We start from the raw sequence: 16,649 nt of genomic DNA, 5'->3' as shown, positions 1-16,649 counted from the left end.
GCTAAAGACTGGGGGGCTGAATGACTCTTATTAATAGAGACGGCATTAACAGTTTCAGGGCACGGTGGTATTCTCCCGCTAGCTCGTGGCTGCAGAGTACTTCAGCTGTCACCATCACTGGATCGGGATATTGCAAAATCAACTGAGAGAAGCCTAAAATTATATCATAAAACTTAAGAAATCGTACACATAGCCAACAATGGAGTCCGCACAACAAACATCACCAGCGGCAATCTGCAGAAAACCACTAAGTGCTGCTCCTAATTGCCTGGCAGATTAAAGACTTATTCTTGTTCAATTTTTAAAGCACAATAAACCAGCCTACTACCTAAAGTATCTGCCTATCCGGTTTTCTGATACAGAGCATCAATTTCTCTGTATAGACAAGGAAATCAATGTAAAATATTTGCGCTGCCTGCAGTCACCACTAGAGGGGGCTTCACTGTAACAACCGCAGCTGCGCCACCTAGTGGTAACTTTAGGCAGACAGAATTTTACATTCTATGGCACGAGTTTGGATTATAATCAAACTAGATTTAAAAAAAATAGACAATAGTTCTTGGCGGTGGGTGGGGGAGAATTTGCACTTGTCTGTTCCAGTTAGGGCCATTCGCTTTATAAGAATATGAAGCACTGAGGGTAATACCTTATTCATAGATCACCTTGTTCCACACCAGTGTGTGAGACTTGAGTCAGCAAGTGGTAAATCATATGCCGAATTCTAGCAGCTCGCTGGCAGCCATGACACTGTAACCTCCAGTGTGCACATTCCCGTCAGTCTATAATGACCATATCAAATTCTCGCAGCTGCCAAAATACTTACACCAGAGACAGAACAAAGACCAACACAGTGAAGGTATACAGCTATAGGAGACACACACAAGGAGTTAAATAAAGGGGTGGAGGGGCATACATCAAGATGTGTGTGTGGCCTCATCAGTCAGGGTGGAGGAATTATTGCATAAAGCAGATCTGACTACGACTACAGATTACAGTCTCCATTCGCGGCCAAACTACTGCCTTCAATGACCACTAGAGGGCTACATATAAGATCATCCTTGGTGGATGCACCTACCTATATAACCCGCCATCGTGTAGCATCTGTCTTCTGACCAGCTTTCATAATTATATCCATAAAAGACATCATAATCTGAAACCACTGTCGTTCCACCCCTATAAGCCTGACCTTATTTGCCCGCCAGTGGTTGGGTTTTACATGGGACCATAAAATACTGCCACAAGTATTTGAGGCCTGAAAGGCTTTCAACAAGATAGAGACAGGATTCTTCTGCCACAACCGTACGGATATTAATAGCCGGCCCAGATAATTAGCCACAAATAGCAGCAAACACCTTACACATTGTGAGGTGGCGCCGAAAAGAGAAAATGTAGAGTCATCAACACCATCTCCTAGCACCTCCTAACAGGGAATATGACAAGTCTCCGACTGGGGGGGATGCAAAGTCCAAGCAGCAGCTTTGGATGGGGTCCACAATGACACAAATCCGGAGAGGACACGGAGATCATGTTATCAGAAAACAAAACTACAGATGTTGCGGCCGCGAGCAACCACATCAAACAGGCTCCTGCTGGCATCGTACAGCACATGGGTATGGTGACCAGCTGTTGGCAGGTCCACAGGAAGTTCAGAGGGGTAAGAAGGTCATGGCAACCTGCAACAGATGCAAATCTACAGGAAAACTATGGATTAGGTCCTCACATGGAGAAATACAACCAGCATGACAATGACTTAGCAGGTGGTGCGCCCTTAACTATGGAGTAAAAAGTGCATTTTATCCCGACATCCAGAGCAGACACCATAAGCCCCGTCTGTGCCGTCAGCTGGGGCTCACATATGGACTGCATGTTTAGTAGTAGAGACGGTCCAAAAGAGCAACTTTATGCTCAAGTCAGGAACATTTGCCCCCAAAATGAAAAATAGTCAGAGAATTTACACTCCTCAAAGAAATTTAACTACAGGTCCCGTCCACCCAAAAGAGAGTCCATCAGGCTGGTACACATGAAGCATGCTACGTATCATTGTGCTGAGGCTTCCAGTAAGAGTCACACCAGTGTATGGCACCCGATGCGATCTGTGAGCGACCCTCTGCTCCTGCTCTGCTGCGATCCAAGTGTCAGAGGATCAGAGCACAGCTGCAGAGGAGGCGAAGAAAGTCATTTCTCCATCTCCTCCGCTGCCGCCATATATCGCACCGCACTCGGGTGATATTGAGTGCTGTGTGTTGGGTCACTCGCCCCATAGGCTTATATGGGTGCGAGTGAGCAGAGACTCGGCCGAGTGTCGGTGACAATCACAGCATGCAGATTCAGCATGAGAAAATCACAGATCTGAGCTGCCCCATAGAGTAACACCAGGCTGAGCGCTGTTTTATCGCACAGTAGTGTGAGTCCGGACTAAGGAGCCTGTAGTGTGAGGGGCACATTACTGAAGCATGGAAACCTATGGGCAGCGGATATCACTTTATATCTAGGCGGTGGTGTGGTCAGAGGCATACATTAAGAAATCCTCCAGATATGCCTCCAACAGAGACAGCTAACATAGAAAAACCTAAAAAAAAACAACCCAACATGAAGAGCAGACTCACCAGAGCCTTGTCAGATGACAAATGCTCTCGCAGGGTGCAGCAGGCCCCCGATAATAAATGCTAAAGCAGCACAGTTGCAAGCTACTGATGAGAGCAACCACCCACTCGCCCAAATATTAGAGGGGTTGGCTGCCTAGTAGCAAAAATGCACACAGGTAAGGCTTGCATAAGACACTATTCACACAGATAAATGTGGTGCACAGTGTCTGGACAACCTATTGATCACGCCCATAGTATTAGCAGGCAGGCCACCCAGCACTAATAAATACATATATACACACACACACACACACACACACACACACACACACACACACACACACACACACACACGCGCGCAAGACAAAAGGAACAGCATAAAGGGGCCCTGCTGCACCCTACAAAATGATAAAAACTGCAAAAAAGATGAAAAATTGCCTCCAACAGACACTGCAAGACATCAGACAGGGTCCTAGATATATAATGCCAGGAGCTAGGATTGGTGTCTACATGTTTGCACTTCTGTCTCTTCCCTTTCTGAGCTGGGTAGGCTCATCGTTCAAGATAGTGGAAAATTGAGAGAAAACAGCAAAGCACTATAATCACAGCATTTTACAGAGACCAGGTTTTATCTCAAGTGAACTTCAATGGCAATAACTTTTTACAACACTTATTAGTGCAAAAATGGACTTTAACAGTCATAACTTTCGGTGGAACTGAAGCTACTAAAAGGCGATTATAGGAGATAACAGTAAAATTGATCCACTGCACCTAGATTTTCTGTTAGACAAACATTCACATGCAATGTTCAACAGAGCCACACTCACCCCCCCCCTCCAGAGGCCGCACTCACCCCCCCTCCAGAGGCCGCACTCACCCCCCCCCCCCCCCCTCTCCAGAGGTTGCACTCACCCCCCCTCCCCCCTCCAGAGGCCGCACTCACCCCCCCCCCCTCCAGAAGCCGCACTCACCCCCCCCCCTCCAGAAGCCGCACTCACCCCCCCCTCCAGAAGCCGCACTCACCCCCCCCCTCCAGAAGCCGCACTCACCCCCCCCCTCCAGAAGCCGCACTCACCCCCCCCCTCCAGAAGCCGCACTCACCCCCCCCCCTCCAGAAGCCGCACTCACCCCCCCCCCTCCAGAAGCCGCACTCACCCCCCCCCCTCCAGAAGCCACACTCACCCCCCCCCTCCAGAGGCCACACTCACCCCCCCTCCAGAGGCCACACTCACCCCCCCCCCCTTTCCAGAGGTTGCACTCACCCCCCCTCCCCCCTCCAGAGGCCGCACTCACACCCCCCCCCCTCCAGAAGCCGCACTCACCCCCCTCCTCCAGAAGCCGCACTCACCCCCCCCCTCCAGAAGCCGCACTCTTTGGGGATTAGCTCCATACTGAGTGGGTGGAACTGCGAATTAGTGAGGAGCAGAACACCAAAGCTTCACTCCTTTACTGTATGCGAAGTCAAGCTGCCCCCAGGCTTCTATAACCATGGCACAGGGGTAAAAAGCTGGCATCTGCATCCAAAGTAATATCCAGCAAGGTGTAAAAAGGTTTATGCTGCATTCAATAATCCTTACAGTTAAATTAATGCATATGGCACAGAGTGAGCCATAACCTGCAGGGACAATTCATGATGGGAGTTGTAGTTTAACAGCAGTCAGAGTGCTGCAGCTTGCAGACCCCTGAACCATAGAGTCAGAGGGTACACCACACTATTTTAGGTGCCCATTTCTTGCGTGCAGGGCACAGAGATCACTCCGTGGCAGCCATACTTACTGCTACACCAGTGTCCATACAAAGGTGAGCGAGCGCCAATTATAGCGCAGTACTGTGGAGCCGCGGTGCAGGATGGTTACAGACCGGCCTTGTGACTTGCGGGGAGCTAACAAGGCTCGGTCTGTACCATATACCCTCGCAGGCCAGTTAAGTAAACAAGTTGTTTCTTGGTCGGCTCGGAATTCACATTCTGACTTTTCCTCCGCAGCAAATCCCCAAGACACCAACATATGAAGCTCTTCAGCTATACATGTTTAACAGCTCCTTCAGGGGGAAAAAAATAAATAAATAAAATGTTTTCTACATAGTACCAAATGTACAAAACGAAAATAAAAAAATGCACATGGGCACACTGCACCAACTGGCCCAAGGCTGGCAGAAACCGCCACCAAAAGTAACTACCAACTATGACGATCAAGGAGAGCTTGGATTTAGCAGGTGGAGCAGAAAAGAGTCACTAAAGGAAAGTAAGTCAATGAAATACTATTGTAAATTATATATGAATAACTAAGAATTTATTACATTGCGCAACTTGTCCCTTTGTCCTCCGCATGCCTCTGATGAAACAAGAGGTTCTCTACTCTACGTGCACCATCTGTGGGGAAGAGCAAGCCCAGATCTTCTGACCCAAAATAAGACGCTGTTCGTTCAGGTCAGGAAATGCGCTGTCAGACATTATAGCTGTAACATGGACTGTATAATACAGTGGTGTGAATAAGAGCCAAAGACACACGCCAGAATGTTTCTGCTGCAAACCTGCAAGAGTCCACGTGTTATAGCAGATCCACTGAGATCTTAGCCATTATATTGCAGAGGTAAAAGCCACAACGCAAACCCATGGCAATCCTGGATCTCGCCACAAAGATCCATCCACATAAATTGGTGTTATTTACTACAGATTACCACAAATCTGCCATGCCTTATTGCATCGTGTCCAGCTTTTCAAGAACTAGACATAATGATAGGATTTTCTAGTGTATGTACCTTCCAGACAGGTTGGGAAGCCCTCCGCTTGCTGCCACTCCACAGGACCTTTCTTTGTTGACCTCCAGTGGACCACCATTTGTCCTGGTCATGTGGTGGACACAATGGCGCAAGAAACCAGTCCGATTAAGCTGGGGCTAGACAGATTTGGCTGCGGCATGTCGTGCAGGTAAAGATCGCTCTGTGCCAATGCTACACGATAGCACAAGAGTACTGCAGCCGAGACAAGCAAGTCCCCAAAAATACAAACTGGTTCATACTTTTTAGGACTTGCTTGCAGTAAGCTGTGGATCACAATAAGGACCCATTGAGTGGTCCAATTTTCTCTGACCTTTCCCGGCGCCTGCGCACTGCAGTACTTTGCTCTGCCCTCAACAGGGCAGACAAAGTACGCCTGCGCCGGAGCGTGAAGACAAGAAGAGGACGTCATCGTAAGAAGATGGGAGGCCCCGGACTGGACCGCGACGTCCATTGGACCGGACTGCAGTGGGACCGCCCGTGGGTGAGTATAATCTAACCTCTTTTTCTCATCTTTCAGGATACATCGGGGGCTTATCTACAGCATTACAGAATGCTGTAGATAAGCCCCTGATGCTGGTGGGCTTAGCTCGCCTTCGATTTTGGGGGTGACAGGGTCCCTTTAAGACCCCATTCAACTGTATAACACTGTTGTAGCACTGGCACATGGCTGCTTTTGGCCACAAGACCTGCATTGCCATGTGTCCATCTAGCCCCAGCCTAACTGCACTGTACAGAGCCGTGCACCTGTATGCCCATCACATAACCAGGACATCAAATGGCAGTAAATACCAGATGACCTGATAAATGAGAGCAGGCGGAGAGCTTGAGAATAAAGGAATTGAAAGTTACATAGATATTGTAATTTTATTCCTGCAAACGAGAAGTCAAATATTTCCATCTTCTTGTGTTTTTTGGGGAAGGGTGAATTGCCTCGCATCTGTTCACACTTGCCCAATTACCAGTACATAAACGTAACAGTAAAATCCTCCCAGAATGCCAAGACTATAATCTTCACCTCCCTGACAAGTGCTTTCCCAGGCTACGGAGATGGACACAAGACAGACCCCCTCTGCCCCACCAAGGGTCTGGATAAGCTGCAGAGTGCAGGAAGCCAATGCAGACAAGCTGCTTCCCAGGATAATGTCAGCCGGGAACTAAGCTGGCCCTAATTCCCCAAGTAAACTCATGACCCTGAAGGTCACAGCGAGCCAACACTAAGCAGAAGCGGACTGACCGACTAAACATAGAAGGATTGTGTTTTACAATCACCATTGACTGCGCTTACCCCCCCTTTCGCACAGTGCTGTGTGCGCACATGCATTAACTATCAAATGAGAGGGCCGTGGCCAGTAAAAGCCGCATACACCTTCTAAAATTGTAAAATTACTGTCATCAGCTTCTTAAAGACAGGGCACATTCACCATTAAAAAGATGTGCACTCCCATGTAAACTTCAGGCACCATTCCCCGCAGGGTAGAACAGATTAGCATTTGCTGCCCTGATCCTAGTGACGTATAATCCAGCGTGCCGATTATCCCGTTCCATGCCAGGTGAGCATGCTACACAGCACGAGATACACAGCGCCAGAGGGGTTAATGAGCAAGGGCACTGGAGTAACAAATTGCCAGAAGGAAAGCAGCCTTACTCCTGACCGTTCACTGGATGCTAATGAGAGACTCCATAAAGTGCTAACTGGAATCAGACACAACCAGAGCCTGTGTTCTGAAATATTCCAGCCGAGTACATCAGACGCAAGCCGCGCTCTTCGGGGATTAACAAAAGTTTAGGTTTCCAAGCTGGGTGTACGAAGTAATGCAAAATCCAGGAGCATCAGAGAAGGCAGGAGCCAACAAAACGAGTTTCCTTCAGTAGGTCTCTACTTCTATGCCTGAAGAAGACACCCGAGTAGTCCGGAAAGCTTGCAATTTGTTACCTTTTAATGGTTAACTGAAAACATAGTAACAACTGAGGACTCTCAAATTTTAATATTTTTCTATCTATTGGCTAACACAGTACAAAGATATACGGTATATCTTTCCTGCAGCATTTCAATAAAAAGCTGCCCCCAGTTAGGAATATATGTGGGACAGCAGCTACCCGTATCCTTTATGGTGCGCCGCCACTATAACCTACTGGATGTTTTATTACAATATTAGAGGGTGATGTGTCACGATTAAAATCTCACAAGATCCTAGGTCAGAGCCAGGCAAAACCTGCCAGGATTCCTGGCGCCTCATCAAGTAGTAGGCACGGCGTGCCGTCGGGGTTCAGAAACGACACGTTGTTACACCTTGCCTACTAATCAAAAGAGGCGCTGGGGATTCTGACAGGTAGATCTGCAGGGCTATGGACTAATGACGTGGCCATGGACCAGGGTCTGGCAAGTTGCTTTTTTGATCATGTCTAGTAGTCTTGGAATCTAAACATTTAAAGAAAACAAAGTCTGAAGCTCTCTATGGATACTAGCAGATCACCATGTCCTCATGGATGGACGGACTGCCTCATTGACTCCAATAATGGGTACAATATAATCTAAAGGCCAAAACATAAAAACTATGCTAACCAAACAATAGCTATAAAGATCTGCACCATTAATATCCTTGTATTTGTTGGTAGGATGAAATGAACAGAGTAGAAGAGTTCCTACATGAACTGAATATATTTATAGGCTTCTCTTCAATAGTTGACTGCGTGATGGTCACAGGCACAGGGCAGGGACCTCTACGCTCCGTCCAACCAAATATTTTGAGAGAAGAGACTAACTAGCGAGCATTGCCCTCGACTTGGAAACTGAGCAGCGTTCTCTAATTAGCCATCTATAACAGTTAGTCCCTTTATCCGTATGAGAGGATTTGCTCGTTCTCAGTGGAAAGGATGATCCATCTTCATATCTTATTCATTTCCTGCAGACTGGACTGGAAATACTGTCATAAGATATCAGTAGAGATAAGCGAGAACCTAACAGGACTATGTGTAATTCAGCCCAGCACTCAGTATCTCATGGCACTTTCCTTATTCTGCAGTCACCTAGTGAAATTGCAGAGGCCCGTCCATGAAAACGTAAACCGAGTGCAACAAGCGATAGCAGCACTTTACAGAGACAAAACATTATGTGTATAGTGTGTAGTAATCAGATAAGTACTAACCTCATAGGACCAGACACACTGCACCCCTGCGAACCTTCGGACACATCTACCGATTTCGACATCTTCATGCGTCGTGTACAGCTCTCGTATGCACTCTCCAATATGTGGCACCATCCTGCGTAGGACCTCCCTGCTCATGATCACACCGGGGCCACCCATGCAAAAATTTTCACCTGGTTCCAAGGCCAGTTTTCCCATCTCCTCTGTTGAACCAAGGCCAGTTTGCCCTAAAAACAAGGGCTCGCTGCTATTGAGGCTACGTAGGAAGCTCTCTAGACGGTCTCCTTTGATGTAGACGTCATCATCTGCTCTCATGAACCACTCGTACTGATCCAGGTAATGATCGTGCATATATTTCAGCATCATGAAGGACTTCTTTTGTGGAGGGTAAGAGTCGTCCACACCTTGCAGTGCCACAACTGGAATTGGTATAGAGGTGTCTGAGCCCTCACTTGAAAAAAATTCCACCTTTCCAGGTATTGACTGGGACCAAGTTCTGGAAGAAAAAAAAACCAAACAAAACCAACTTATCAATCCAGGTCACTATTTAACAGCGATTAAACTTGGCCATACAACCAAGAGCAGAACATCTTTACCCTTACTTATCCAAAGTAGTGCCCACTTGTGAGCATGATAAACTTGTATGATAGAACGCATTAACATGGCATAGAAAAACTGTAGTCCTAAGAGATAAGTGACAAATTCAGCTCTACTACACCCTCTCCTCCTCTACACCATCTTGTGAAAATGTGCTGGCCTAGATTTACTACCACTACTGGACTACCCGCAGTCACAAGATACTTGTGAAGTTTTCTCCCCTTAGTCAGCGTCTGATGAGGTAAAAGAACAGAAGGAGACCTGAAATCTGCAGGTCACTACGTATCATCAGTGCATTTTACAATCCCGTACACTACATTGTCATTTTAATCAACTGCTCTCATTGAGGACACCCATACTAGCCCGAAGACAAGGGAGTTACAAGGGTCTCTGTTCTCATGGGGGTGAGGGGTAAGACAGCAATCTAGTAACATGAAAGCCTTGGAAGAGTAGAATTGGGTACAGAAACAGCAATCCTGCAAGGCTGGACCATTAAAACCACACTCTGCATTGAAAAGAAAAGAACCGCTATCCCCTCTCCACATGGGGGATGTGCAGCAATAGAAGAAAGTGACACTGTTCTGGGGTGTGCAAAACCATAAACCTATGTTCTTATCAGATCTAAAAAATAAAATAAATAAAAAGTTGAGTGGTGGGATTCCAGTCACTAAACAAGCAGAATTTAATGTGCATCGCTATGTGCACAGGATACAGCGTTCATTTATACATGGCTGCTCCTACCTCCATACTAGTGCCGACCAGTGATAGAGAATGAAGAATACATCTAAACACATGACAAGTAATGGAAGATTTATGAAAACAATCAATAAAAGCTGACCCCTTCTTTCCTACACCTGGTTTAACACGCCCGACACCTATTGTCCGAGTATGGACCGTAATGTCCAGGCCGGCTGCAGATCTTCACCCATGAGGGGGTCAAGTTTGGATTGGGAGACCCACAACCAGGCCAAACAGAAGTCTGTACTGAATTTTGGAAGTTTAAAATCGGCCTAAACAAACAAACAACAACAAAAAAAAAACAAGTGCAGATTCTTTTCTGAGGAGTGTTAGAATTAGTATACTTGATCTCAAATGTTTTTCTTGTCACAAGTCCGGTAAGATGCTCATTGGTCAGATAATGTATCCTATTAGTGGTCTTAAAAATAATCTCCTGGTGTAAACACAGGATGGGCTGCCAAGCATGCAGCTACATGGAGGCCAAACAATCGTATTAACAATTCACATCAGCACGGCAAGGACCCCAGAAGAGTGCAGAGCGATTTCTGATATTAGCAATCAGCGCTAATTATGGGTAGAACTGATCTTTATATAAGAAGGGCTCGTTCAGCCATACATGGCATTACCATGACTTCAGATATCAGGGTGCGCCACAATTACACAGTAAAGGCCCCGTCACACTTAGCGACGCTAAAGCGATCCCGACAACGATACGACCTGTCAGGGATCGTTGCTGCGTCGCTATGTGGTCGCTGGTGAGATGTCAAACAGTGAGATCTTCCCAACGACGCAGCAGCGATGCGGCGACCTGTACAACGATGTCGTTGGTCGTTGTGACCCTGTCACATGGCAGCTATTATGGCGATTCAGACCTCGATGAGGGACGTCCTGTGTGACGTTGTAGTCAACGAGGTCGTTGGTAAGGTGTCAAACACAGCGATGAGGTCCCGCTGGGTAGCACACAACGATCAAAAAAAGGTCCAGGCCATTCCGACACGACCAGCGATCTCGCAGCAGGGGCCTCGTCACTGCTACGTGTCAAACATAGCGAGATCGCTACTGAGGTCGCTGTTGCGTCACAAAACTTGTGACTCAGCAGCGATCTCGCTAGCGATCTCGCTATGTGTGACGGGGGCTTAAGATAGAAAAGGCAACAAGCACTTCTACCCACTCCATTCAAGCCTGTCTAGAGTGACCGGGATCTCGGCACCGGGCTACATTACAGTCAGATTAACTGCTCACCACATCAAATACCCATGGCCATACTGATGCCAATTAGCCCTTGTGTAAGGGTACTGTCACACTAAACGATTTACCAACGATCACGACCAGCGATACGACCTGGCCGTGATCGTTGGTAAGTGGTTGTGTGGTCGCTGGGGAGCTGTCACACAGTCAGCTCTCCAGCGACCAACGATGCCGAAGGCCCCGGGTAACCAGGGTAAACATCGGGTTACTAAGCGCAGGGCCACGCTTAGTAACCCGGTGTTTACCGTGGTTACCAGCGTAAAAGTAAAAAAAAACAAAAAACAGTACATACTTACATTCCGGTGTCTGTCCCCCGGCGTTCTGCTTCTCTGCACGTCTGCCAGCCGGAAAGCACAGCGGTGACGTCACCGCTCTGCTTTCCGGCCGGCCGGCGCTCACAGTGCAGAGAAGCAGAACGCCGGGGGACAGACACCGGAATGTAAGTATGTACTGTTTGTTTTTTTTTTACTTTTACGCTCGTAACCACGGTAAACATCGGGTTACTAAGCGCGGCTCTGTGCTTAGTAACCCGATTTTTACCCTGGTTACAAGCGAACGCATCGCTGGATCGCTGTCACACACAACGATCCAGCGATGACAGCGGGAGTTCCAGCAACGAAAGAAAGTTCCAAACGATCTGCTACGACGTACGATTCTCAGCAGGGTCCCTGATCGCTGCTGCGTGTCAGACACAGCGATATCGTATGGATATCGCTGGAACGTCACGGATCGTACCGTCGTAGCGATCAAAGTGCCAATGTGTGACAGTACCCTAAGACTTGTAAGACTCAAGCAGGCAGAAGCATTGTTCTTGAAAAAAAACTGTTTGTCAGCAGTACTGGATCAGTGATCATGGTACGGTGCAACCCAAGACCTCAGCCGATAGCGGCATCAATGCTTAATCACCCAGAGATAAGCCAGAAACCGAGCCAAAGTAATTACATTTATTGTAACGTGCAAGTCATTCGCATCAAAATGTGCCACCAACTATATCATCACCTTGTGCAGAGCGTACACATCAGAGAAACCAGGATAAAGGGGACATTCAGTTACTGGACCTACAGAATACCCTGCCACCAATTACCATAAAACAAAGCTCTAGCTCAGAAAGAAATGTTTGCGCCAAAAGTTGCATGTCCATATCTGTGTTGCCATTATTACATAAACCACACGTTGGAGAAAGACTATAAACGCACAGAACATGTACAACCGGTAAAAGATTCAGTATGGGGGGGGGGGGGGTGCCCTACTCGACTTGGGAATTTGGCCATAAGGCATTTATGATATACACAGACTTGGCAAGAACTGGACCCGTGTCCACATTCATAACTCCTAATAGCTCCTATTGGAAACCCAAAAAGACAAGCTTCAGAAAAGCCTTCAAGTACACAAGCTGGGGCTAACACATGACTTTTTAAGCCAGACAATAGAATACTATTAATATTATAAATAAATATTATTATTATACTACTACTCTATTGTGTCTGGCTACGCACCACATTAGAAGGCCGGGAGGACTGGCCAACTCTGGAGACTTTGTCCTACAGTCCACTTACATTCAACCTCTAAACACAATTACGGTATTTTTTTGGGTCCCAATTAATGGATTTATAGGTTATAAAGGAGGTGACCCTAGCCAAAGGTTACTCAAGTACTAATCCAAGACAAAATTTTAAGTCAGGACATACTCTTAGGCTATGTGCACACGTTCAGTTTTTTTCGCGATAAAAACGCTATAAAAACTCATTAAAAACAGATACATTATGCATCCTATCATTTAGAATGCATTCTGCATGTTTTGTGCACATGGTGCGTTTTGTTCTGCGAAAAAAACGCATCGCGGTAAAAAAAGCAGCATGTTCATTAATTTTGCAGATTTTTCACGTTTTTCCCGCTGTTCTATGCATTGGGAAAAAATGCAAAAAAACGCACAAAAACACGAAAAAAAGACAAGCGGATTTCTGGCAGAAATGTCCGGTTTTGTCAGGAAAATTTCTGCAAGAAATCCTGACGTGTGCACATAGCCTGAAAAGTGTAAATAGTTCAGTATCAGGAACGAGTGATCCAAGGAAGGACAACATCTGCAAGGAGTTTGTATGGAGTGGGGGAGGAAAGCAAAGACATACTGATAAGGAATCTACATTGTGAGCCACAATGGGGACAGCGCTGATAATGTCAGTGAAAGCAGTGGAATTAATGGCGCTATATGAGTAAAATGTACACATGTACATTTATCTTACAGCTCAGAGAGAGAGGCTGGAGCATTTTAGGACCCCTGCCCACTATACATAATGGCACTGCCCCCCTCACCGTCTGCTTCCACCTGGTATATAGTATATGTCTGCTGAATAACTGACCAAGCTTTACTCTACACCTCGGTAAAAAGGTAGAGATAGGACGAACGCACAGACGACACGGTGACATGAGAGAAGCCCAATGACCTAGTAATATTTGTATCCACAGTACAGAAGTGTAATCTAGTGTCCGCACTCTGCCAATGGGACTCTCCAGTATGTAGAATACAGCACATCAGTAATAGTCCACACGCTGGGACCAGTATGAATGAAGTGGTGGTCCAGCATGCACATTGCCACACAATTCAAGAGTCAGAGGGTCTGACAGAAAACCCAGCACAAAATACATGATAGCCCACCGCTGCACTCAAATTATGGATTCAGGGACAAATTGCAAGTGTCACCAGTAAATGGGGGTCACAGTATCTGTGCCCGATGGCCCCCCAGACACTTCCTAATAACACACCACAGACTGCGGCCATGAGAAGACTGACGTTTACAATTGTCATCCACGTGCCCCATTAATGAAGCGATGTAAAGTATTACACACAAGCCCGATGTCCGCTGGAAGCCACAGTGTAATGGGCCATGGTCCGCTCACCACAGACTGCAGCTACTAGAGACCATTACATGGAATACCAACCTTACCCTGCACTGGCATCATGGGCAGCACCTATGCCAATATCCCAGCATGTGTAACAGACGGGCCCAACATCTCCTGTACTAGTAACAACCACAACTAATACACTACAGAGGTTATGTGCCCTCCCCAATACCCCTGTATGTACCAACGAGGGGACTGACCCAGCGACCAGATATACCTGTGTCTGATCGCAAGAGTTAAGTCTATATAAACTGTTCCCGATGTGTCCCCTGGTAACGATGTAGTGTACACGGTGATGCCCCTCAGAAATGCCCGGTGTATGCACTGTGCCCGTTGATGCCCTTCAGTAATGCCCGGTGTACACATGGTGCCCGGTGATGCCCCTCAGTAATGTCTAGTGTTCGCACCGTGCCCAGCGAGGCCCCTCAGTAATGCCCAGTGTACACACAGTGCCCAGTGATGCCCCTCAGTAATGCCCAGTGTACGCACCGTGCCCAGTGATGCCCCTCAGTAAGGTCTAGTGTTCGCACCGTGCCCAGCGAGGCCCCTCGGTAATGCCCGGTGTATGCAGTGCCCAGTGATGCCCCTCAGTAATGTCTGGTGTACACGGTGCCCAGTGATGCCCCTCAGTAATGTCTGGTGTACGCACAGTGCCCAGTGATGCCCCTCAGTAATGCCCAGTGTACACAGTGCCCGGCGATGCCCCTCAGTAAGGTCTAGTGTTCGCACCGTGCCCAGCGAGGCCCCTCAGTAATGCCCAGTGTACACACAGTGCCCAGTGATGCCCCTCAGTAATGCCCAGTGTACACACAGTGCCCAGTGATGCCCCTCAGTAATGCCCAGTGTACACACAGTGCCCAGTGATGCCCCTCAGTAATGCCCGATGTACACATCGTGCCCGGTGATGCCCCTCAGTAATGTCTGGTTACATGGTGCCCAGTGATGCCCCTCAGCAATGCCTGGTGTATGCAGTGCCCAGTGATGCCCCTCAGCAATGCCTGGTGTACGCAGTGCCCAGTGATGACCCTCAGCAATGCCCGGTGTACGCACAGTGCCCAGTGATACCCCTCATTACGGTCAGGTGTACGCACAGTGCCCAGAGATGCCCGATGTACGCACGGTGCCCAGAGATGCCCCTCTGTAATGCCCGATGTGCACAGTGCCCAGTGATGCCCCTTAGTAATGCCCGGTGTGCACAGTGATGCCCCTCAGTAATGCCCGGTGTGCACAGTGCCCAGTGATGCCCCTCAGTAATGCCCGGTGTGCACAGTGCCCAGTGACGCCCCTCAGTAATGCCCGGTGTGCACAGTGCCCAGTGATGCCCCTCAGTAATGCCCGGTGTGCACAGTGCCCAGTGATGCCCCTCAGTAATGCCCGGTGTGCACAGTGCCCAGTGATGCCCCTCAGTAATGCCCGGTGTGCACAGTGCCCAGTGATGCCCCTCAGTAATGCCCGGTGTGCACAGTGCCCAGTGATGCCCCTCAGTAATGCCCAGTGTGCACAGTGCCCAGTGATGCCCCTCAGTAATGCCCAGTGTGCACAGTGCCCAGTGATGCCCCTCAGTAATGCCCGGTGTGCACAGTGCCCAGTGATGCCCCTCAGTAATGCCCGGTGTGCACAGTGCCCAGTGATGCCCCGGGCAGGCCGCTCACCTGTACGCAGCCACGGCCCGGGTGGGCAGGTATTTCTGTGCAGTCATCACCCCCACGAAGAGGAAGTTCTTGTCCGGGGGAATGCCGTCCTCGCCGCCCGGCTCCAGGGCTCCGTTGTACGGGGCTTGCAGATCTCGCCAGCTCAGGTCGGTCCTGCTCCCGGGCTGCCCTCCACATCCCGCCGCCGGTCCTCCTAGCGCGGAGCGGAGCCGCTTGCCGCTGTACCGGTGCAGCTCGGCGGCCCGGGGGATGATGAGCCGGGAGGCGATGAGGAAGCCGAGCACCAGCCCCAGCAGCACACTGAGCCACGAGCGGCGGCCCCGAGCGGCCATCCCTGTGTGTGCGGGCAGCGCTCCCAGTCCTGTGTCCGAGATCAGCGCCTACAGCCCGTCATGTACCCGGAGCCGCCGTCACCTGCCCCGCACCACGGTCATCTACGTGCGTCCCCCAGCGCTGCTCCGGTACGCGCGACACCGGCTCCCTGCAGCCTGCCACGACACCGCCGGGCAGGTCAGCCGCTACCTATTGTCCTCCTGGCGTCCCCTCCCGCCCTAAGGCTCACAAGGCCGGCCCGACACGCTCCTCCACTCTCACACTCAGGCCTGGGGGGGGACTCGGGGGCTCAGGGTGGCGGCCCTCCGCTCATGCCGGTGTATCCGTCCTCCAGGTCCCGCGCACACTGGCCCCTCACTGCACACAGCTCCTCACGTCACCCGCGCCGCGGCTCTTTAAGCTCACAGACTAAAGGACTAGGGAATGAACCCGCCCGGCACCCGTACTGCCCCCTCTGATTGGCTGCTACTGAGAGAGGCCCCGGATCACGTGACGTGAGAAAAAAGCAAAACTTTCGCTGCTGCAACTGCTCACTGTGACTGTACTGTGGGGGCCGGGCTGTGTATATGGAGGCTGTGCGGAGCATAACCGCACTGTGCCGGGCTGTGTATCTGGAGGCTGTGCGGAGCAAAACCGCACTGTGCCGGGCTGTGTATCTGGAGGCTGTGCGG

At 49.1% G+C, this 16,649-nt stretch overlaps 1 protein-coding gene across 1 annotated transcript in view; it reads right to left on the bottom strand.

Annotated features, from left to right (window-relative positions):
• The window catches only part of CHSY1 (chondroitin sulfate synthase 1), a 41,340-nt gene extending 24,941 nt beyond the window's left edge, over nt 1–16,399 (bottom strand). The window contains exons 1-2 of the mRNA XM_077263351.1: nt 15,646–16,399; nt 8,513–9,008 (exon numbers count right to left, since the gene is read on the bottom strand). Of these exons, the coding sequence (XP_077119466.1) occupies nt 8,513–9,008; nt 15,646–15,977 (828 nt within the window). The 5' untranslated portion in view covers nt 15,978–16,399. The remainder of the gene's footprint in view (nt 1–8,512; nt 9,009–15,645) is intronic.
• Nucleotides 16,400–16,649: the final 250 nt, after the last annotated feature.

The sequence above is a fragment of the Ranitomeya variabilis genome, chromosome 5, assembly GCF_051348905.1.
Source record: "Ranitomeya variabilis isolate aRanVar5 chromosome 5, aRanVar5.hap1, whole genome shotgun sequence".
Taxonomy (NCBI): domain Eukaryota; kingdom Metazoa; phylum Chordata; class Amphibia; order Anura; family Dendrobatidae; genus Ranitomeya; species Ranitomeya variabilis.
The sequence above is the reverse complement of the archived record's forward strand: the minus strand, read 5'-3'. Positions and strand labels throughout refer to the sequence as shown.